General features: G+C 40.7%; 1 protein-coding gene across 2 annotated transcripts in view; it reads left to right on the plus strand.

The window, feature by feature from the left end:
* CAP2 (cyclase associated actin cytoskeleton regulatory protein 2) overlaps positions 1-23,614 on the plus strand; it is a 137,383-nt gene extending 113,769 nt beyond the window's left edge. For both annotated transcript variants that reach the window (XM_060110385.1, XM_060110384.1), the window contains 6 exons: positions 12,737-12,917; positions 14,005-14,180; positions 15,262-15,385; positions 15,478-15,560; positions 19,888-20,028; positions 23,149-23,614. In XM_060110385.1, coding sequence (XP_059966368.1) covers positions 12,737-12,917; positions 14,005-14,180; positions 15,262-15,385; positions 15,478-15,560; positions 19,888-20,028; positions 23,149-23,259 — 816 coding nt within the window. In that variant the 3' untranslated portion in view covers positions 23,260-23,614. The remainder of the gene's footprint in view (positions 1-12,736; positions 12,918-14,004; positions 14,181-15,261; positions 15,386-15,477; positions 15,561-19,887; positions 20,029-23,148) is intronic.
* Positions 23,615-24,295: the final 681 nt, after the last annotated feature.

The raw sequence follows: 24,295 nt of genomic DNA on the forward strand, positions 1-24,295 counted from the left end.
AATTGAAATAGTTGATGTACAATATTATGGTAATTTCAGGTGTATTACATAGTGATTTGACCTTTGCATACATTATGAAATGTTCACCACGGTAAATCTAGTAACTATCATTTCCTAAAGTTATTACAATATTATTAACCATATTCCTTGTGCTGCATATCACATCCCTGTGGCTTATTTATTTTATAAGTAAGTTTGTACCTCTTAACCCTCTTCACTTATTTTGCCTACCACTATCCCCCTCCCCTCTGGCAACTACCCGTTTTTTTCTCTGTATCTATAAGTCTGTTTCATTTTGTTTTGTATGTTCGTTTGGTTGGTTTTTTAGATTCCACATATAAGTGAGATCGTATGGTATTTTTCTTACTCTAACTTATTTCACTTAGCATAATACCCTCTAGATCCATCCATGTTGTCACAAATGGCAAGATTTCATTTTTTTAATATTTATTTATTTATTATTTATTTTGGCTGTGCCGGGTCTTAGTTGTGGCATGCATGTGGGATCTAGTTCCCCGACCAGGGATCGAACCTGGACCCCCTGCCTTGGGAGTGTGGAGTCTTACCCACCGGACCACCAGGGAAGTCCCAAGATTTCATTTTTTATGGCTGAGTAATATTCCATCATATATACTTGATATCTTCTTCTTACCACATCTTCTTTACCCATTCACCTGTTGATGGACACTTAGGTTGCTTCCATATCTTGGCTATTGTAAATAATGGTGCATTGAACATAGGGGTACACCATAGGTTTTTAAGCAGAAAGTTACTCACTATAAATAATGATCTAGTGATTGTTGAGGATAAATGGAAAAGGGAAGAGACTAGAGGCCCTAATACATGTTAGGAGACTTTAGTGGATGCCAAGGATGAGATAATGAGTATGTGACCTTGAGTGTGACAATGGCAATGGAATGCAAGAGATGAAATGGACACTGAGTTGGAGGACAAAAAGAGAGAGAGAAATCAAATCTAAACAAAGTTTCCAATCTGGAAGTCTGGGAGAATAATAGTAACATCAATAAAAATAGGGATATCAACAGGAGGAGCTGGTAGAGAAGCAAGAAAAATATTCACCTGAGTTTTCACCATGTTGCATGTGAGGCACAGGTGAGATGTCCATCTAGATGGGGCGGTGGAGCAGGCAGGTGAAATGCAGGTCTGAAGTTCACTGAAGGGGGAGACCTAGAGATGATAGTTAAACAGAAGAGAAGATAGAAGAAAGAGAATATGATGAAGGCTAAAACCTGGGGGGACACTGTTACTTAAGAATGGAATAAATCAATCAAAGAGACAAAGACAAGAAAGAGGAGGGGACGTAAGAGCCGAGGGTCTCACAGCTCTAGAAACACTGGGTTGGCTGATCAGCTGTGACGATCTGGGGAGGGTGAGGTTAGAAAAAGGCTGCCAACATCTATCTTATTGACCTTTAGAATGCAATTTCTGAAGGGCTGGAGGTAGATGCAGTTTTACAGAATTATGGAACAAAAAGATTTTGTAATCTCTTCATTACTTACGGACCAGGTGTCTGACTTGATGGATTATTGCTTATAGCTTCAATTTCTGCCTTTTGAAGTTTGGGGGTTATTTGTGGGTTTTATTTTTACCTTTGCTACATCTTCAGTAGAGTAAGTGTAGGTCAGAAATAAATATCTACAATTTCATACACAGTAGTTTAGAGTTAGGTGTACTATGAAGCTGTAAGCAAGCTTTCTATATTTAGGACTATTTTTATTATCTCATAAATAGCTTTGAGTTTTATTGCTAGTTGATAAGAATACATAAATGTTTTTAGAGTATTCTCTCTGTAAATCACACAGTAGTGGCTTTTAAAACTGCCTAATTTAATGATGAAGATTATTTTATTTACTAGGACTTTTTTATAACAAAGAACTCAAACTCCCTAAACCTGGAGGCCAGCAAGTTAATAAATGTTCCTAATTTATTTAAACCATCACCTTGAGAATATTTTAATTAAGGTGTGTTCATTTAAAATTCTTTAAGGCGTAGTGTTGAAGGCAGTGGTGTAATTGGGGGTGTCCTGCTGACTACTCTCTCTTCCAACTCCTCTTAGGAAAGTCAGGAGGCTGTGGTTTAAAGGTGCAGGCAGAGGTGCTCCCCAGAGCAGAGCTGGGGTGCCTGGATAGGAGGAGACTTTGAACTCGGCGGTCAGTCCCAGCCCAGAGGGAGCCACAATGCCCCACCGCCACCCCGAGTTTTCATTCATCCCTGAGGTGCCACACCTCTGGGTCCAACCTCTTAACTCCCCTGGGGAATGCCTCAAAGCCTCCACTGCCTGAGGCTGAACCTCCCAGTAATTGCTGCCAGGGCTGTATGGCTTTATCCACCTCCCTGTCCCTCCCCACCTCCAGTGAGCAAGGCAATGGCAATTGAAATTTTGGGCCCATCCTTTTTAGGATACTAAGTGATAGCAAGTCTTCCTTCTTTACAAGTGAATTTTATCTTTTCAAATGGCCAAAAGCCATTGAGACCCTCTTTGGAGAAGGATTAATTCAAGTAATACTCTTTTCAGTCAAAAAGAGCAGAATACAAAGGCATGAGTGATTTCTTGGTATGTGTGTTTTTGTAAACAGGTCTGAAGGCAGTCCTCAAAGAAAGTTTTGAATACTGGTAGTTTTTTTTATTAAACAAGTGTGTCGCATCAGAAGCTAATGCTTTGAAAGACAGTACTTACGTGGATCTGTAAGTTCTTGTGTGATTGCTAACAATTCAGTTGCATTTATTTGTTGTAATGACAATGTTCACGTACCCTCCTCCTGGAATCCCCTTCCTCTTGCTTCCCTGTGTCAAATCTGACTCATCCATCCTTCAAGGTCTATTTCAAATGGTCTTCTCTCCCAGAAGCCTCTCTGACCTCCCTTGCTTATTACCATGCCCTTCCAAGCTGGAAGTTATCCTTTTCCTCCACAGAACGTCTGTAGTACTTCTTAGAATCTGTACTTCTTTTATGATGCTTAGCACTTTCTAGCTTATAAAGCAGTTACTTATTCATTTCGGTAACTATTTATGAAGCACCTACCACGTTTCAGGCACTGGGTGCATTACTGGTGACATTAAGATGAATGAGTGGCTCTTCAGAGCTCGGGCTCAAGACGTGACCAAACCCAAATTCACAGACAAATAATTACGATATAATGTGAAGTATCATAATAAGGTTGTTCCTAATAAGCCCTTGCAATAGAGAAACAGAAAATTTCCTAATTTCCTCTCAGGAGAGTTCCAGAAAACCTACAAAAAGAAGAGGACTTTGAGTTGAGCCTTGAAGGGTATGTAAGAGTTTTCCAGATAGTAAATTGGGGAAGAGCCTTCCAAAAACAAAGGCACAACCTGAGCAGAAACATGAAGGCTAAGAGCCAGTTGCCTGCTGTCAGGGAGAATGGAAGTGTCTTTTCTCTCCTCTGAGGCTGTGAGCTCGTTGAAAGCAGGGTTCTCTCTCATTCTGCATGGGATCTGTAGCAGTGACTGGTACAGGGCCTTAAGTAAAGACAATGTCCAAACACTTTTGCTAAATTGAACACAGTAATTGGTAATTGCGTTTCTTCACAGTGGAATTTCCAGAGGCTTATTCCACTAACTACAGATTGTGTTCATTGTTTAAGAGCCACGTAAATACTGTTCCTTTATTTCTTATATCAAATGATGGTAATGGAAATGTACAGTGCATTTTCTTACAGGCAATGGCAAATGCCTTCCCTGCACTTGTCCCTTGCCATCTGCATGCCCCTAATTCCCATTTGGTATAAACGCAGGAAATACAAGCTAATATTAGATTAAGTAAAAAGGTTTTCTTAAGAAGAGAAGGTGCAGATTGTCTTCTAAAGGTCAAACAAACCCTTCATAGAATATAACATAGAGCTACGTCCAGATTCATTGGTCCAGGTTGCACCCTTGATACACGCTGAGCTCATCACACTTTCCCAGACCTTTCCTGCAAAATTTGGAACTGAAATTGAGGCAAAAGTTACTTTGTCTTTAGTGCACCTCAGCTATAAACCTCAGGAGATGCTGATGCTTCTATTTTTTTATTTTTTCCTAAGTAAATAATGTAAATAATACAGAGCCAAATGTAAATCATCTTTATAACAGCTGTCATTTTGCCTCACTCCCCACCTCTGCCGTTTACCAAGTATGGATAATTTAAGAAATACAGTTCTTTCTCTATGATCCTAAAATCCAAAAGCAAAACAGAAACTTTAATTCAGTGATAGTTCAGATCTAGGCTTTGCTGGCCAAATGAAGTCACAGTCCAGATAATTCAAGCCACACATCACTCTTGGTCTTACAACTGTTGGCTATCTATAGTTTGTCCCTTTGATGGGTATATTCTGCTATCTTTAACTCTGGAAATTTTTCCCATGGAAAATTTAATTTTATCTTTCCTTTTTTTATGAGAAATTACATTTTCAAGCTGCCAATGCTGGCAGACAAGAAGAAAAAACAATCTGGGAATCCCAGGTTTGGTCCACAGAGCAATAGCAAAAAAAGGCCAAACCAATCATTAAAGCTACTTATGAAGGCAATTTATGCAAAATAGCTGGGTCACTTGAGCAAATTAGATTGTGTTCAACATATTCTCTGGAATCTGCTCTGAGGGCTTGGTCTGCTTTTATCAGACATCTCTGCTTTGGGCATGTAAAACAGGAATCACCACCTATGTTTTTTGAAGGGCCACATCCAGATCTATAAATTAGGAAACAATAAGCATAAAAACACTAAGTTACTGGTTTCCACAAACTGATATAGACTGTGTAAAGTATTCTCAGGCTGTTTTCCAATTTAAAGCTGTTTTTCCTTCTCTGAAGGGACTTTGTTTCTTGTTCTTTCTTCATCTACCGCCATATTTCACATCTCCAGATTATCAAAGGAATAACATACAGAGACCCCAGGAGGGTGGGGAGAATGGGGATGAGGAAACCATCAGAAGTTATTGGTGAGACCATGAGATTTGGGTTTTTCATTACCTTTCCTGTTGTACCTCTATCTTGGGCTAAGGGAGTTTGGTGTCTTGCCTCTGAAGAAAAGTGATCAAAATGGGCCTTACAAAAACAAACAAACAAACAAACAAAAATGGGCCTTACATTTCCTTCATAATTGTGGGACCATCTTTTTATTTTGACGGTATATAAGTACCCTTGGTATTTTTATGGAAACTTGAAATTTGAGTAGTATTCTGTTACCATAGATGAAATAGGAAATATTCCCTAAATTGACTTTTTAAAAATTATTAATAAACATATGCTTAAAATATTATATAGCTCTTCATTGTAATGTTTTTTAACAATTCTGTTTTCTTGGAAAGGCCCCCAGAAACTTTGTTTTCATTGGCAGAAGTCTAAAAATTATAAGAAGTGATAAAAATAAGAGAACAGAGATTAAAGTCACAAATTCACTTTGGTTTATACTCATGTTGTACAGGATGATTATCTGTTCGTTTATGTGCAATCTTTTTTCTTGAAAATGGTTGTCTGCCAATAAAAGTGTGATATAAATATGAATGTAAAATTTGTACGTACTTACAGAAATTGACAAATTTGGAAATGTATCAATTTCACCAAGTTCTTGATCTAAGTACACCTTTCAGAAAATAGAAACTAGTTTTGATATCTAAAATGTAAACAAAGCCTAAACCATGAATTTGTGAAGTATTTTTACTGCTATGAAAACTAGTTTATGTATATAGAAAGTTAGTCTTTAGTTCTGAAACTGTAGTTCCTTTTAATCCTTCCCTTCTTTTGTGGTATGTGAGAGGTTTATCATTATCCTATTTATATGCCGTGTTACATTAAGATCATTTGAGATTCTTCATCTTTAGAAAAACTAATAAACAGCATTGGCAAAAGGCTCAGTTGTAAAACACTGTGAAGTCCTATAGTTTTAGCAGGTTAAGGTAATAAGTCTAAGTGTATTTGTGACTGAAATGGCTTCGTGATCTTTAAACGCTTTATTTGTTTATTTATTTATTCATTCATTCATTCATTCATTCATTTATTTATCTTCGGCTGCGTTGGGTCTTTTTTGCTGCATGCAGGCTTTCCGTAGTTGTGGCAAGCAGAGACTACTCTTTGTTGCGGTGCAGTGGCTTCTCTTGTTGCGGAGCATGGACTCTAGGCGTGTGGGCTTCAGTAGTTGTGGCTCGCAGGCTCTAGAGCGCAGGCTCAGTAGTTGCGGTGCACGGGCTTAGTTGCTCCGCGGCATGTGGGATCTTCCTGGACTAGGGATCAAACCCGTGTCCCCTGCATTGGCAGGCAGATTCTTAACCACTGTCCCACCAGGGAAGTCCCTAAACACTTATAAAGTGTGTAATTGGGCACATGTAATGTACCTGGAAAGCATTAAGTGTAAGCCAGGTGTTTAATGGACCAGGGTGTCCCTGAGATGGACAGCAAAAGAGAGAACCTGACCAAGAAACTGAAGACAGCCATCTGTGTGTGTGCGTGAAGGGGAATTGAGGAGGTGGCCATAGGGAAAGGATGGGGGGTGGGCAAGAAACCCATAAACAGTGCCACTGCATGTCAGCTGTTTCATTTTGTAGCTTTATCTATGATCTCCACAAATACTTAAAGATGGTGGCTCAAAATATTACTATCACTAAGCTAGTTTTATAGAAGAAACATCATAACAAAAGCTCTGCTGTGAGGGACAGAATCCATCTGTTCCAAGAGACTGTCACAAGGGTGATTTTGATTTTCTTGGTCTCTGCCTTTTAAGAAATTGGGAAAAACACACACCAAGATGTAGGTTGCCAGGCCTGTTCTTAAAGTTGGAGATTAATGTTATGTGTATATACATTTCTCCCTCAGTCTCTCCTTATAAGACCTGTGTCCTCTACAGAGCATTCGATGGTGTGGCCCCAGCCTAAGTCATTCTCTGGCTCTCCTGACCCCACTGTCCTGAGGAGAGCTGGCCACACCCTCTGTGCTCCCAGTGTTCCTGTTCACATGACACACGACACATATCAAACTGCATCTGCAACTACTATTTTGTGCACTCGACACTCCCACTAGATTATGAGCTTCTTAACAAACAAGACATATGCCTACTTATTCATCATATACCCAGTTCCTTGCAAGGTAGCTCTAGGCAAATGTGGAATGGACAAACGAGCCTACTTATTCTAATTGACTTTCAGTCTATTAAAAAGGTTCTATTTAGACCAAATCATCTGCTACCCCTATTGCTGAATTTGAAAAATCTTAGACTTTAAAAGGTGAAAGTTGAAAATTCCCCAAAAATGTAACTCTTAAACAGAAAATCTTAGATGGAAAACTTTTCTTTGTAGCTGATTTTTTTTTTTTTTTTTGCCTAAACAGCTGTGTTTCACTTTTTTGCTTAATTTTGTCACAAAGACATAAAACCTCCATCTAAAAGTAGTCTATTAGTCTTACTTTCAACAGACCCAACAAAATGGAGAATTGGAGTCCCTTTTGCAGATTATTTAGATCCAAAGCTAGACTGTAGCTGAATTAACTGGATAACTAAGACAGTGGTATGGGCTGTGGGAGATAGAAGTGGTTGTTAATTACATGTGTCAAAACAATGTGGAGATTTGTTTAAGAACTAGAAATAGTTTCCCTTTCAGAATAAAACCTAAATTCCAAAGTTATAAAATGATAGGTAATTATTTCAAGTGACATTTAATGGAAAAAATTCTGATGCACATTAGTACATAAATATATTCCATGTAATACAGTTATAGAATTTTATATATATAGTATATATAACCAAAACATTATGAGTTTTCCACATGCCACATACAATGGTTTCATTATTTCATAGTTACAGTTCATATATTTAAAGGCAGAGGAAGCGGCTGTTCCCAGGACAGTTGAAATTAATTTAGAGAAAGGGATTTGCAGACGTTTTAAAAAGTCTTTGTGCCGCCTCTATCCCGACTCCAAAAAAAAAAAAAAAAAGTAAATAATCAAACATCTGCTCTCAAAATTAATCTTAATAGAGCTTTCAAAAGCAACATTTTTAGGTTTTGTGCTGTGTTCTTACAACATAAGTGAACGCTTGCACCCTAAATATGGCCACTTAAAATCATAAATGGCCTTCTTTTTTTTTTTTAAGTTGGAAACCATTGTTACAGTGGCTTTAATAAAATGTGTTTTTCATGGGCTTCCCTGGTGGCGCAGTGGTTGAGAGTCCGCCTGCCGATGCAGGGGACACGGGTTCGTGCCCCGATCCCGGAAGATCCCACATGCCGCGGAGCGGCTGGGCCCGCGAGCCATGGCCGCGGAGCCTGTGTGTCCGGAGCCTGTGCTCCGCAACGGGAGAGGCCACAGCAGTGAGAGGCCCGCGTACAGCAAAAAAAAATAAAATAAAATAAAATAAATAAATAAAATAAAATGTGTTTTTCAGTTGTTTCCAGTTTGGGGTCTAAGATACTTCAGACTCATTTCGTCAGGATAAGGTAGCGTCTTTAAAAAGCAGCTGTGTGGGGATCGCTGCTCCTTCACTCAGGTTAAACCTTTCCCCCTTCGACTTCCTTCATTTCGGCCCTCACCTCACCTTTACTTTCCAGTCTGTGTGACCTTGTGCAAGTCACAGGATATCATAATTCTGTAGGTCCTGAGTTTTTAGAAGTGTAATTCTACACTGAAGAAGTAAAATTGTTACAGTAAAACACACCATAAAAGATTGTTTTACTGGGCTTCCCTGGTGGCGCAGTGGTTGAGAGTCCGCCTACCGATGCAGGGGACATGGGTTCGTGCCCCAGTCTGGGAAGATCCCACATGCCGCGGAGCGGCTGGGCCCATGAGCCATGGCCGCTGAGCCTGCGCGCCTGGAGCCTGTGCTCTGCAACGGGAGAGGCCACAACAGTGAAAGGCCCGCGTACCGCAAAAAAAAAAAAAAAAAAGATTGTTTTATTAAGGGTTCTTTTAGAAGGACCGGAAATACTCAGATAATTTGTAAGGGAACGGCGTCTTTTATTAAGTGTCTTTTATTCTGTATGTGTAGATCTGACCCCATAGCCTGTATTCCAGGAAATGAATGCAGCCTGTAACCTAATTAAAGGTTATCCCCTGTGACTCTCCCAGGACCCTCTCAGGTTCCTGGTGCAGGCTCAGAGACAAAGTTGCCCACTGGAAGTTTCCATCTGTATCCCTACACGGCCTTAACTCACAGTGTGAGCTGGGCCAGATCTGCCCCCTTGCCAGTGCTCCTTTCCCGTCTTAGCTAGTCTTCCCACAGGGCCCATATCCCATTGAGAATAAGAAGCAGCAGATCCCTCAACAGGCAGCCGAGGTTGTAGGCTTGATCTGACCCACTACTTCTCATTCAGTCTAGACAACCTGGTGCATTACCTCTGCCATGAGATTTTTATCTAAGAATAAATCACACCCAGAGACAATGCCCTTAAATCTCCAGTCCCCCCGGTGGTGGGGGGGGGCAAGTCCCCATTCCAGAACAAGTTGGACACTAGGCAGGAAACTGAGATTTGGGTGTAAGTACCCCATAACTGGCACCAGTGGGTACTCAGGAAAAGTGAATAAGGCAAGAGTCCAGTTGCTAGAACACGGGCACAGAGTCAGAACAAACTAGCATCGAGGGTGACTTGATGCTGAGATGGCATGTCAGTACTCAAGACTTATATCCCCATGGGATCGAGCCTGGCTCCAGAGTTGGCCATAGGAGCCCAGTCAGCTGCTAAGGCATTAGAGGGAGGGGGCAAGGAGTAGTGGAGATAAAAATTAAATTATTACACCGCCTCCCAACACTCCATGTATATTTAAGCCAGAGGCCCAAGAGCAACACTACGTATGTGTAGGGTCGCCCATACCTCTGGTTAATTTGACTAGTGACTTTTTTTTTTTTTTTTTACGTCTGAATACAGCATAAAGGATTTCCCTGAAGAAGACTTTAGAATCAAGCAGATATGTGCTTGAATTATGTCCCTGCCATTTACTGGCCATTTAATATTGGGTCATACTTCCTGACTTCCTGCTTTTTTTTCTGTGAGAGGGGGATTTCAATCCTAGTAATGTGGTTGTGACGACTAAGATGAATCTCAGCACAAAGCGTGCAGTGGTTGTTCCCAAACTTGTGTGCACATTGGAATCACCTATAGGGAGCTTCAGAAAATGCCCATGTGCCGCCTCCCCCGGGTGTTCCTGCCATGTGGCCTAGGCTTGGGAACTTCTAACAGATCCCCAGATGATTTTGATGTTCGGACAACTTTGGGAACCCCTTGGCATAGAGCCTGTCCTACACCGAGCATTAAGTATCTGTTAGATGAGTGGAAACAACCAGTGCCTGGCGTGTACGAGCTTCTCCAGAATTCTTGGCTCCCTTCCCTTCCTTTCCCCTCTCCCCTCTGTTTCACCGGGGTACGTGAAGACAGTGTCGGGCTGTGATTCCAGTCGATGCGGCTGCCGCTCATACCAGGCACGTGAGGACGCAGAAAGCTCTGGTCCCACCTGCCTGCGGGAGGAGAAGAGGGGGCGAAGATAAGTTCATCATAAGGCGCAGCCCATGAGCGCCTGGTAAGGGACTCTCTGAGTTTGCTCTCGAGGACACTGTGTACGGTAAAGCCCCTGAGCACTGCTTGTCAAGTCACCCAGAAACTAGAGCCCAGGCATGTGCTCTCACTGGGGCTGATGCAGGAATGAGCCAGAACGCACAACGGATAAGCCAATGGCAGAGTTTCAGCTGGTCCTGAGTTCTCCTTTTTTTTTTGGCTTTTAGAGTCAACACTTGCTGCAGTAAATCCTTTGTTTGGTGTTCCTGGGTCAGCCATCTGAATGTATCAGAGTTCCAAGAAGTTGAATATGTGTCTTACTGGTTTCTGTCTTGGAGAGAGCCATTAAAGAATGAGTGCTGAGAGCTAGGGAACCGGCGTTGTCTCCCCTTTCCACAAAATAGGACAACTTTAAAGCTGCAGTGTTTCAGATGTGGGAGAGGAGCCTGGCCCTTCGCTGACTATTTGAGTTATTATGTGCTTGTGAGTAAAAGTAATATGTCGTGGCTCTGAGTGTCTGGAACTGGAATATTGTTTGATGTGCAAAGCTTATATTTTACACTTTGTGATTCAGAGCAAATGTTCAAATTTCACCCCAGTAACATAATAGGAAATATTTAAAATGCTAAAAAAAAAAAAATTGGTCAGTCTCAAGAACTGTGCAGTCATTTTCTACTTGACCCAAGAATCCTGATGGGGTCAGGCTGTTCTTCCTTATAAGCAAAAAAAAATTGCACAAATGATCATTTCAAGGAGATGAGACCTCCAGCCTACTCAGTTTTTAAGATGTGCATTCTCAGTAAGAGAAGAACCTTTTATTTTCTGGGTAATTGTACACTTAATAGGGATTGTATAAGTACTTTGAAAATAGTGTGGATTTTTTATTTTCAACAAAACTACCACAGATTAAAACTTCCTGATATTGACACTTTGTAATACTGCGTTGTTTATGAAAATAAGGATCTGCTGTCTTTGTTAATATTTAGCACTTACGTGATGTTTTACATATCGTATTTGGTATTGAAAATATATAAGCCTCAGGCACATTTTCATCACTCTCAATTTTTATAGTTTCCATTTTTTTACTTGAATTAACTTCTCATTCTTTATCATAGTCATACAGTTCTACTTCAGGGTTTAAAAGTAAAATGGTACATAATACAAGGTTATTGTATACATGTGCTTCTATCCTACTAGTTTTAAGCTCTGTGACAGCTTCGTCTATGGGGTCCTCTCAAAACATTGAAACAGGGGCCTCCCTGGTGGCGCAGTGGTTGAGAGTCCGCCTGCCGATGCAGGGGATACGGGTTCGTGCCCCGGTCTGGGAGGATCCCATATGCCGCGGAGCGGCTGGGCCCGTGAGCCATGGCCGCTGGGCCTGCGCATCCGGAGCCTGTGCTCCGCAACGGGGGAGGCCACAACAGTGAGAGGCCCGCGTACCGAAAAAAAAAAAAAAAAAAAACATTGAAACAAATCCCTCTATTGTCTATCACCTTTTACTGACATTTGAATGTGTTAGAACGTCATATTGAAAACAAAGATTGCACTTCACATAGCAGAGAAGAGAATAAGCATAGGTCTTGCTCAGGCAAAATACAATTTTCTCTAGTTTACTAACAGTCAGCATTAGATGAACCAAACCATCAGAAGCATCCTGGACCCTGATCACCTTCATGTTTGACAAGCATCCAGGTCACATGTGGTCCTCACTTGGCGTTCGGTTTGAGGCATGCATACTTGAAAAATGAGTTGCAGAGAGTTTCAGTATCTCTTTCTTTAGCTGCTCATAAAGCTAACCACTGAATATTTTTCCTCTCTCTCTCTCTCTCTCTTATTGGTGGTTGTAATTCCCAGTGTCCCCAGAAGAATCCTCTTACTAGCTGGACCTCTTTTTTCTTATGATTATCAATTGGCCAAAGCCCAGTTTCATTCATATCCTGAGCTTTGGACATGAACCTGTGAATATGGCTTTGTTTGCCTCTGAATTGGTAGTGTGAATCTGGCACATGCAGTTTCTACTGACAGGGCTATACAGCTATGTGATGCTCCGTGTTCCCAAGGCAAACCCCCACTTGGTCCCAGGTCTTCCCAAACAGACCCATGATGCACAGGTATACCCCTGGGTGCCCTTTGTGAATCTCGAACCCCACTCCCTCATTGGCAACAGGTTCTAAGTGATGTTGGCAGAATCCCAGCTCTCAGCAAGGATGTCATCTCAATAGAGTGCTTTCCGTCTTCTTTCTCCCACAGGGTCCAGTAGCATCAACTGCATCAGCGTTGTCTGTCCTCTCCCTTGGGCCTGGCCTTCCTCCACCACCACCTCCTCCAGGGCCACCTCCACTTTTTGAGAGTGAGGGCAGAAGAGAGGAGTCCTCTCCTTCACGCTCAGCTTTATTTGCACAGCTTAACCAAGGGGAAGCAATTACAAAAGGTGAGAAAACCAGACCTTGAGGCTGTCTCCCTCTGGCTTCAGGCACACAGATCCCTCAGAGCCCACGGTAATGGATACATCATTCCATCCCAGTCCCTACTACATGGAGAGCTGTGTGTTCTTCATCTCAAGGTAGATGGGCTCAGTGGGCTGTTGGGTGGATCAGAAAGAACTCAGAGATTCTAGGTTCTAAATGGACCACTGCACTGTATCACCACTTCAGCCCTTGATGCTTCAGCACCAGCTACAATCAAGGCATCAAAAACAAGTGAAATAAAAATGACAAATAATAGAACCTCTGTCCTCAGAGGCGTACGGGCTTGTCAGAGAATTATATCATTGAACTACCTTTGTGAATGGTTAATTTTTTTAATCATATACTTAATAAATTCATGTTGCCAAAAACTTTATGCAGATGTATTTTTGCTTTGCATGGGTAATAGGAATTATGGTATTAGTGTTCTTGTGTGCCATGCTGGGAGCTAAGAACCAAAATTTCTAACTATTTCTCTGGCTGCAACTGGCTGCATTGTCCCCTCATCCGCAAAGGAAGGGAATGGACTCATAACCCTTAAGTCGATTCCATACTCTGACCTATGCTTACTGAAATGCCCTAACTTTTTAGACTGTATCTAGGAAATGATTTAGCTATGACAGAAGTAAATCATGGAATCCTTTCTGGCGAGGGGGTTTACATTTTGCATAATTTTTATCTATTAGCTTGTCTCCTTCAAGAAGAGGTTCCTCAAGGGGAATTTCCTGACAGTCCAGTGGTTAGGACTCCAAGCTTCCACGGCAGGGGGCAAGGGTTCAATCCCTGGTCAGGGAACTAAAGTCCTGCAGCCCGTGTGGTGGAGCCAAAAAAAGAAAAAAAAAAAGAGGTTCCTCAAATTAAAAAATACTTACAGGGCTTCTGTTAACTCTAAACTTATGTAGGTCTCAGCCTCTGCATGCTGACCTTGAGAAAACACTCTACTGTTATGAAAATAGCATTACCTGTGCTGTTTACCTCATGTTGATACAAGAAGTTAGGGACATTTCCCTTTGCATAAAATGTAGGAAATGTGTCTATGTGTTACCTTCCCAGGGCTCCGGCATGTTACAGATGACCAGAAGACATACAAGAATCCCAGCCTCCGGGCTCACGGAGGACAAACTCCATCTCCTACCAAAAGCCACACTCCAGGCCCCAAGTCTCCCCAGTCTCATCCTCCTAAGAAACATGCTCCTGTGTTAGAGTTGGAAGGGAAGAAATGGAGAGTGGTGAGTGAAGCCCTTTGACTTTATTTCTGACATACTCCGATGAAAGGAACAATGGCTAAACTGTTTGCCAGTGTCTTAAGGATTTCCCAATGCAATGACAGAGGCAAAAGTCACTAGCTAGACTAGAAACCAGGGCCTTTCTGAATGCTTCCATAAATGTTTCTTGGTCTTCATTATTCTCATGCATTTTTTCTTCAACTTTTTAAAAATTATTTTTTAAATTGTGGTAAAGTACACATAACGCGAAATTTACTATCTTAACGTTTAAGTGCACAGTTCAGTGGCATTAGGTACATTCACAGTGTCGTGCAGCCATCCCCACCTTCCATCCACAGGACTCTTTCCGTCTGGTAAAATTGAAACTGTACCGCTTAAACAGTAATTCCCCATCCCCCCTCACGTCACCCCCGGGCAACCACCTTTCTACTTTCTGTCTCTATGAATTTGACTCCTCTTTCTGGAAGCTTTTAATCTGTGCCCCATTCTGATCTACTGTAGGATGTTTCATCCTATTCCACTGACCGAGGTGCTGATATAACCTACTGCGTCACCCACCACTTTCACTGTTGTCGGAGCAGGACAAAGACGCTTTGAATGTGGATGGAAGCTGGTGCCCCCTGCCAGTTCAGGGGCCTTCCCTAAAGATGGAGGAACAAAGTCCCCAGAAAGGTTGTCATGGTCTGAAAGTACACTGGGACTTAGACCACCGTTGTGACCCTTGCTAGTCTATTTGTCCAACTCCTGCTTGCAGATAGTGCTGCCGCATCAAGTCCAGACTCAGCGGCCAGACTCAACCAAAAGCCCTCACATCCCTGCTGCAGCCCCCGCCCACTAGCCAGCGTGCCTGATGCCTGACTGTTCACAAATTGACACCGACCCCCCTTCCAAGCAGCCGTTCCTCTCATTCCCAACATTACGGTGACAAAGTCAGACCTGCGGTTTGGTCTGTTAAGAAAATGGTTCCTAAAGGAAGAACATATTGAGAAGCTGTAACTGGTGAATGCTCCACAGTAATTTCAGCATGTGGTGGACTTAATTTATGCATCCTTATATTTAATATTTGCATATGTTTTAATTTTAGGAATACCAAGAGGACAGGAATGACCTTGTGATTTCAGAGACTGAACTGAGACAGGTGGCTTACATTTTCAAATGCAGCAAGTCTACTCTACAGATAAAAGGGAAAATAAATTCCATTACAATTGGTAGGGCAGAATTATGGGTCTGTACCTACTATGATAAGCTTCTTTGTATAAATATTCTGTATGAATTTAGTAGATTTTTTTTTTTTCCCTAGACAACTGTAAGAAGTTTGGCCTTGTGTTTGACAATGTGGTGGGCATTGTGGAAGTGATCAACTCCAAGGACATTCAGATGCAGGTAATTGACCCTTTCAGCCATTCCTGGACCCCACTACCTATGGCTTTGCCTAGACGTCCCCTCTGTTTACAAGGGGCCCTCCATGTCCACCTGTAAAACTCTCATTCTCTTTCCCTCTAGACACAGCTCTGTCTTCACCTCCTCTCTGAAGCCCTCTCTTACTTCTTGGACAGTGTTAATTCCCCCTTTTCAACCTCTTATAACACATCCTATCTTGCCCAGCAATTACTAGTTTACCATTTCTATTTCAAGAACAGCCAATTAATCTGTACAGCTCCAGAAATTTGCACAGTACCTGAACATAGTAGGTGTCCGGTAAATGTTTGGTGAATGGGTGATAGGAATGAATCAACTAATGAGTGAACCAAAATATTAAGAGATTCTCCTAGCATAATAGTACCATGCCGAAGAGAATTTATTTCCCTCAGGAAAAATTGATTCTGGGTAAAGTTTTTCTGAAGAGTCAATGAGATTATCAGAAAAACAACTTGGAAAGCAGGATTGCAATTGAATCTGCAAAACAGAAGAAAATCTGCACTGTCTTAGCAATATTTATTTAGCCAAATGGGATTTTATAATATGCCAAAAGCTAAATGACTTCTTACTTTGGCCAGCTATAACTACTATCTTTGATTACACCGTTTTCATATTGTTAATCACCCCTTATTATCTGATGTTTCCTGATAATGTTTGTTAAAATTGGCTTCTAGTTTTATAGACTGTTCTCTTTGGTTTTACTAGGCTTTTCACCACTGCCCCTTTTAACTAGAGTAGTACATTCAATAGTTGGCACATACATGGAGATGTATTTTAGGACCCTCCATGTGGGAAAAAAATATCTAATCTCTACCACATGCCATATTTAAAAGTAAAGTCTTAATTGTAAAAAGAAATACTTTTAAACTTTGAGAATAAAATACAAAAGAAAATCAGAGTAGGAAAGCAATTAGGGTCAAAAAGCACAAACTATAAAGAAAAGGACAGGTGAATCTAACCACATTAAAATTTATGTGTTCAACAGAAGACATCACATACAAAGCTGAAAGATGAGGCATGGATTGAAGAAAGATACTTGCAATGCAGATAATCAAAAAGGATTTATAACCAGAATTTATAAAGAACTTAACACAAATCAAGAGGAAGACTAACAACTCAGTAGAAAAATGGGCAAAGAATATCAGGGCAATTCAGAGAAGAAAAACTGAAGTATTTGATAAATATATGAACATATGCACAACCTGCCTAATAGAAAAAGAAATGCAGATTAATTAACTATATCTTCTTACACTCATCAGTTTTGAATTCAGGCTGTCCTTACTTTCCAAGGGGCATGTTAGCTGAAACGCATGCATATCGGAACTGTGCAACTTGAGGACTGCCTGTATATTAAAAAGTCTCACGGTACAAGCGTTGTTATGAGAACCCTGATACATCAGTGTTGGGAGAGTAAACTATTACACTCACTGTGCAGAGCAAATTGGCACCATCTAATAAAGTTAAAGGCAGTCATAGCCTGTAACCAAGCCATTTCACTCTTAGGTGTGTGCACTAAAGAAGCTCTAGTACAAATGTTGTTGAGACATGGAAAAATGTTTATTGCAGTATTATCCATAATGGCAGTAAAAACAAAAACAATTTAAATGTCCACCAGCTGGTAAATGAATAAATAAATCCACCTAATAGAATACTGTACAGAGGTTAAATAAATGAATGAACTACACTTACACGTATAAAAATAGGAAAATCTCAAAAGCAGCCTTGAGTGACAAAGGCATATTATAGAACAATAGGCACTGTATAATGTGTCCCTTTATATAAAGATCAAAAACATGCAAAACAATACGCACATTTTAAATATACTTATGAGGGCTCAAGTTCACCTTGCTCAAGAGACAAACCTGCTGTGAATTGTAAATACAAAATTCAGAAGAGCAGTTACATCTGTGGAGGGAAGGAAGGAGGACAGTGAGATGGTGGATGGTAGAGAGGGGGCTTCAACTGTATTGTAGGATGATCGTCCTAAAAAAAAGGCAAATGAGCCACAATGTTAAACTCTGATAAAGCTGTTTAACAGACATACATATATTTACATTTTTGTTATATTATTATTTGTATGCTTCTGTGTTTGAAATATACATTTTTAAGGCTATGGGCCTTAAAATAATCTGGAAGGATAAATCATGGTTATCTGTCCAAGAGGGATAGAAACTTGGCAGCGTGGTTCAGAAACAAGGGAGAGACATTTTACTGAACACTTCAAACTTCTGGATGTTCAAACCAAGTGAATGTCATTACCTATTTAAAACGTTTAATAAACTATTTTAAAAGGGCCTGGACACAATAAAGACAGAACGCAGGTTAGTGCAGGCTGCCTGGGGATGAGGACAGAGATTGGCTGTAAGTGGGCGTGAGGGATATTTGGGGGATGATGGAAATATTCTAAAACTGAATTGAAGTGATGATTGCACAAATTCACTAAATATCATTAAATTGTACACTTAAGGCAGGTGAATTTTATGTTTTCACATTTTACTTCAATAATGCTGTTAAAAAGATTGAAAGGACGAAAAGGGCACAGAGAAAAGTTCATATGATTTAGTTCAGTAATTCTGTTTTTTGGCAAACTATGCTAGAAAAATAGTACAAATTATGAGAGAGAGGAGACTAAGATATTATGTGGAAATTTTTTTAAACGTATAGAGAAAAAATTTAAGAAAAACAAAGAATACAGGTACATGTATTAAATGCTAGAGCATTGGCCTGGGCAAGGTCACATATCACCTGTCACTCAACAGAGGAGCTACTTTTTAGTCCAGTTCTCCTGATAAGAAACAACCTCTGTTCTCAAAATGTTTACAGACTACCAGGGAAAAAAGGCATGTACTGTATATAATTTAAGGAAACATTGACTAAAATTGATGTGGAAATGACAACTCTTATCCTCTCAGGGCTATTTAAAAAGTCTACTGCTTTTTAGATTTTCAGATACATAGATATTTTAGCATTTTATGTGCTAAATGTGCTATCCTCATGTGACCCCACTCTGTCATAAGTGAATCTCCTAAGACACACTGACAACTTACTTCTTTCCCTTTGCTTGCCTGGTATTCATACAGTTCTGGTCGCTATGGAAATGCTCTTCATCATTATAAAATAAACCTAGAAATTGCCAAAACATTACTGCTGACACATTCTTGATATATACATATAAGTATTATTTTATTTATGGCAAAGCCCTGTGCTTACCTGACCTTAAACTACCTCTGCCTTTTTTTTTTTTTTTTCTTTTGGCACTGGGGCTCAATTCCAACTTGGTGTCCAGTTTCTGTGGGGAGAGGAGAAAACAGAGAAGTGTGGTGACCTGGCTAGATTCCCCTAAGGAATTCTTTACATCACCTTCACCATCACAGGAGTTGCTCCTTTAATTTGCAACCCAGCCTTTTCTTCAGGGTGAAAGAGGAGATGTTGTTATCACTTCAATTACCATTACAAGAAGGAAACTTATGTAGTTGTAATATGGTCGTTGGGGGAATAGTCTGTGCCTGTAGAGATTTGGGGTGGGGGGGATGTCTGAAAACTGACTGTTTAAAAAAGAAATTTAAAACTGATCATAATGTTTATAGCACTTGATATTTGTAACAATACAAAGAACCACCTCCTCTTGTGTATGGTACTATTTACCTATACAGTGAGTAGCCTGAACCAAGTCTCCAGTTTTGGCTCCTGAAATGAATACATTTCAGAATACCTAGACACTCATTATCTCATTTAAGCTTCACATTCAGCCAGTGAGATTTTTATCTATCAAAGGACTTATGTGAAAAGAATTGTAGTGTTTCTTATTTATTCTTATTTAGATTCAGGAAAAATCTTCTCAATTACAGGATAATTTATTTACTCTTAGATGACAGTATTAGTGTGTGTTTCAATCCAAGTTTCCTAGAGATTTGTCAAAACTAAAATTTTAAGCACATGAAAGCAAATGCATCTTGTTTCTTTTATCATGAAATCAAATATATGTTTCAAATCCACTAACGGGGTTGTGAAACTTTTTCTGAACATTTAGTTGCTGTTTTCAAATTAGTCCCTTTATTTTGTGTCAGGAAAGAGACCCTGAGGTTTGAGAATCCCCTTGTGTGGTCCTTTCATTCTGTCCCCAAATGACACCTACTAATTCACCCTGGAGACTTTGTCATTCAGCTGGCCTCTCCAGCCCTAACCCAGCTATTCCTAACGCTTGGTTAGGCCTGTGGACTGTACTTATTTGGGGACATTGGAATTTCTGTTTATTTGCTTTGGCCCTAGATTTTTTTTTCTTCTATTTCAGGTGATGGGGAAAGTGCCAACAATTTCCATTAATAAGACAGAAGGCTGCCACATATACCTCAGTGAAGATGCATTAGACTGTGAGATTGTGAGTGCCAAGTCATCTGAAATGAATATACTTATCCCTCGGGATGGTGATTATGTAAGTACCTTTTAAAAGACTGTAAAGAATTTTTCATTATTAACATTCTTAGAGACTGATTAATCACCTCCCAACCTTTGAGTTTCCTTTGTAGAATAATTCACAGGCAGGAGAGGAATTCAGAGAGTGGCTTTTCACCTATCTGCTCCCCTGTTAGTTTCTTGACTATGCCCCGTCCTGGATTTGTGATTCTCAAAGCATTTTCCTAATAATTACCTTAATGGGCTAGCTCTTATCAAATAGTACACCAGGCATCTGAGTTCATATTATTTAGGACTAAATATTTTCCTTTGCTGTGGTGGAGGCAAACAGAAAAGAGGGAGAAATGCTTTGGGGGAAAAAAAGGAGGGAAAGGAGGTAATAATAAGTGGACCTATTTGTATAGGTATTCTTATGTCGGTGGTTCTCAAACCCAGCGTAAGAATCAGCTGGGAAGCTTGATGAAAATACCAGCTCCCAAACTTCACACCCAGAGGTTAGATTCAGCAGGCTTGGAGGGGGCCCAGAAATCTGTAGTTTTAATATACCCAGGTGATTCTGGTATTATCAGTCCATCCAGTGACCCTTCTAAGAAACGGTAGCCTAAGCCACCATGTATTTTCTTTGTCTCCTCTCCCCAGCAAAGCAGTTTCTAAAAGAAGCAAGCAGATATTCTCACACATTGAAAAGGAAATATAAATAAATACATTTTCTGCATCATGCAGTGTGATGGACTTGCTGGTTGTTGCCATTTGAAAGCAAGTTATTGCTTCCTATTAGTTGTTGCTTTTTTTTTTTTTTTTTGATGTGGACCCTTTTTAAGGTCTTTATTGAATTTGTTACAATAGTGCTTCTGTTTTACCTTCTGGATTTTTCACCGAGAGGCATATGGGATCTTAGCTCCCCAACCAGGAATCAAACCCACACCCCCTGCATTGGAAGGCGAAGTCTTAACGCCTGGACCTCCAGGGAAGTCCCTAGTTGTTGCTTCTTGAAAGTAGAGAAGTAAATCCAGAGATCATTCCCTCTGGTTCTAACTGCAAGGAAGCAGTGAACTGGGAAGGATGGGAGAAAACGTAACTTAGGCACACCTATGAAAGAGGACCCCCCATTAGCCTATGGGTCAATCACCAGCTGTCTACACTGCAGTCAGCACTCAGGTTAATCTCCTTAGGCAGACAACTAGATTGCTGCCATGTTCTTTCCCCACCTGCCAGTGAGCACTACCCAGGCACACACCACATATTTCAGTTCAGAATTCATTGTTTAAGTCTAAAAAAACAAAACTCCACAAGCATTGGGCCATGCTTCACTAGGTATCTGGACAGCCTAACCCTGAGCTAGAGGAGTATCTCCTCTTGGGCTCTCCACCTAAAAAAAAATACTGAAGAGCTAAAACCAATACAGAACAGCTTCAGAAGAGGAAAGCTAAAAATTAGGATGATTCCTGGCCTTTGCAGCTGTTTAAGCAGAAGGCTCAGCTTCATGGAAACTGGCTGGAACTGCTAAGAAAAGCAATGGGGGTTCGGACAAGCACTCCAGACTAATTAAACTAGAATCCCTGGATGTGGTATCCAGACATCTATATTTGTTAAAACTTCCCGGGTGATTCCAGTGTGGAGCCAAGATTGGGATCCACTGACCTAAAGGATGAGTATAGCTCAGAACCTGAGCTTTTATGCTGAAAACGTAAAGTCTCCCCTCTATAGGTGAATTATCTTGTGCCTTCAGTCCATGGCCCACTTCATGCATTTTCCAACTGGGGGTAGTAGGGAGCAATACAGAGGTCCTGCCACGGGCATTGTAATCTCGAAGTAGATGGTGGGGATGATTCATCCTGAAGGGAATCAGTCTCCCAGAGAAGGTCTGTCATCACATTACTATCATGTCACTCCCAAGAAAGACTGGGAACAACTGTAGTGCAGTTACCATCAAAGAGGTGCCTCCACTCTGGAGCATTCTCCACCTGGCTTGGTACTTAAGAGTAAACATCAAGCCTGGTTTATTCATCAAGAAGAGCCCCAGAAAGGATGTTAGACAGACACACACACACACAGACACACAGACACACACACACACACACTAGGTTTCTCAGACTGTGGCTTCCTTGCTTTCTCTTAAGACTATTGCAGATTTCACTCAAGGAGAATTCACCACTCATGATAGAAAGGCCCTTCCCTTTAAAGTAGTTAAATAAACAGCTTCTTCCAAAAGAAACAGCTGGACCCAACATCTAGGAAGATATGTGTTAGTGTGTGTATTCCAGCAGATGTGAAACATCACATCTCATCGACAGATGAGCACAGGCACCAGCTTGTCACACTGTGGTACAAGAAGTCCAGGGCTCAGGGGACCACTCCTCAGCTTCCTTTCCTGCCCTCTCCTGCAATGACTGAGGAATCACTCTCCGGGGAAAGGAGAGAGCCCAAACTAATTTTATTTGGGCTCTTCTGCATTTTTCTTTGTGTTTGTGTGTGTGTGTGTGTTTGTGTGTGTGTGTGTGTGTGTAGGGGTGTGGGTGGAAGGGGGGCATGTATTCCCCAATGGGAAGAGTAGGAAAGCAGGATGAAGGGCAACAAGTTTATATATAACTTGCAGCACATTTTTTTATTTCATCAGAGGGTAGACATAACGCCGGGATAAAGCCCTTATTCAGACTGGGGGCCAGCAGCCTTGGCATCCCCTTGGAACTTGTGGGAAATGCAAATTGTCACCCTCTTTCCCAGATCTACTGAATCAGAGTCTGCCTTTCAGCAAGATCCCCAGTGCATGTTTGAGTTTGGTGCAGAGTCAAGGGTAAAAAGTCTAAGGTTTGAACTTTGGCTGCTCAGAGGCTTGACCTCTCAGGCCTCTGTTTCCTGTAGATGGCATCTCAATAATATCTAGCTCGTAAAGTTCTTGCAGAGATTAACTGAGTTCACGTATATCTGGTGCTTAGCAGAATGCCTGGTTCTTAGTAAGTGCTGGCATCATTGAGGATGCTGGCAGGCAGTCACAGAGCTGACACATGACCATGCATCGCTCCCTGATGCAGGTTTGGGTTCCATAAAATGTCTTTGTCCATCACATGACACTAATCAGCCTTCCATCTGTTTGCAAAGCCTTGGTTTAAATAACTTTGTTCTTCTGGCCTTTTTCCAGAGAGAATTTCCCGTTCCTGAACAGTTCAAGACAGCATGGGATGGATCCAAGTTGGTCACTGAACCTGCAGAAATTATGGTTTCTGAGAGACCACCGAACCCCCTGACCTGAATCCCCCCCATCAAAAAAACAAACAAATAAAAGCAGCATTAAAGACCTAGAAGTTGCAGTAGCACCTACTGCTTTAGCTTTGGCCTCCAACAATTCTGTGCTATAGAAACAGCATAATTTCTGGCACGCCTTCGTGGGCATTTTGGAATATTTAACGTTTCTTCATGATTTGCCTTTGTGTGTGATTTGAGTTCCACATGATGACTTGTGAGCATTATACATTTAAAGGAAGAAAAAGAGAATTCTGTTCCCCTCATATCATTATCACAGTAGTTAAGAGGTAAAAATACTGCATGACTCACTTTTACACTTATGTTTAATTGCTAGTTGAAAAATAAAACCTTTGAGAATCTAAGATGTACATTTTTATCTTTTAGACAATTTCCATATATTTGGTAGTAGTATGCTCTAAAAAGTGTACGATTTTTGTTTTCTTCTTTTTACCACCTTTATCAGCATGAATACACTGTCAGCCTGAATACATGTTTTTAAAAAAACATAAGTTCCGTACTAAGAACCACATCCAGTTTCTTGGTCCTTGAAAAGATCTTTATTCCTTGCAGTTACCAAAAACCAAAAGTAAACTAATGATTTATCTTAAATACTTTTCTGCCATGTCACTTGGAAAACTTTTACTTTTCTGAGATTTTTATGCCAAAAGATTGATAGGAAAAAGCAGGGTGTTTTTTGCTCTATAATACCTCACAATTTTGCTCTAGGAACAAGCTCAGTTGTTATTTTCCAATTTTGAACCTGTGAAATATCAGATGCCTTGTAAGTGATGTCTTTAATGTTTTATTATAGACTTTCTTCTTTTCCACTTGCCAGACTCGCTAACCAGTCTCCAAAATGAAAATGAAAAAGCCATAGTTACATTACAACTTCTAAAACCTAAGGAATTGTTTGTTGGCTTGGCTTGCTGCTCCTGTTTTGCAGTGTTGGTAGTACATGCTTTTTCAACGGAAGAGTATAACTCTGATATTCCTTTCTATCTTTTTAGTACATAGTGCTGAAAACCTGCAACTTCTTGGATTAC

The sequence above is a fragment of the Mesoplodon densirostris genome, chromosome 10, assembly GCF_025265405.1.
Source record: "Mesoplodon densirostris isolate mMesDen1 chromosome 10, mMesDen1 primary haplotype, whole genome shotgun sequence".
Classification (NCBI taxonomy): domain Eukaryota; kingdom Metazoa; phylum Chordata; class Mammalia; order Artiodactyla; family Ziphiidae; genus Mesoplodon; species Mesoplodon densirostris.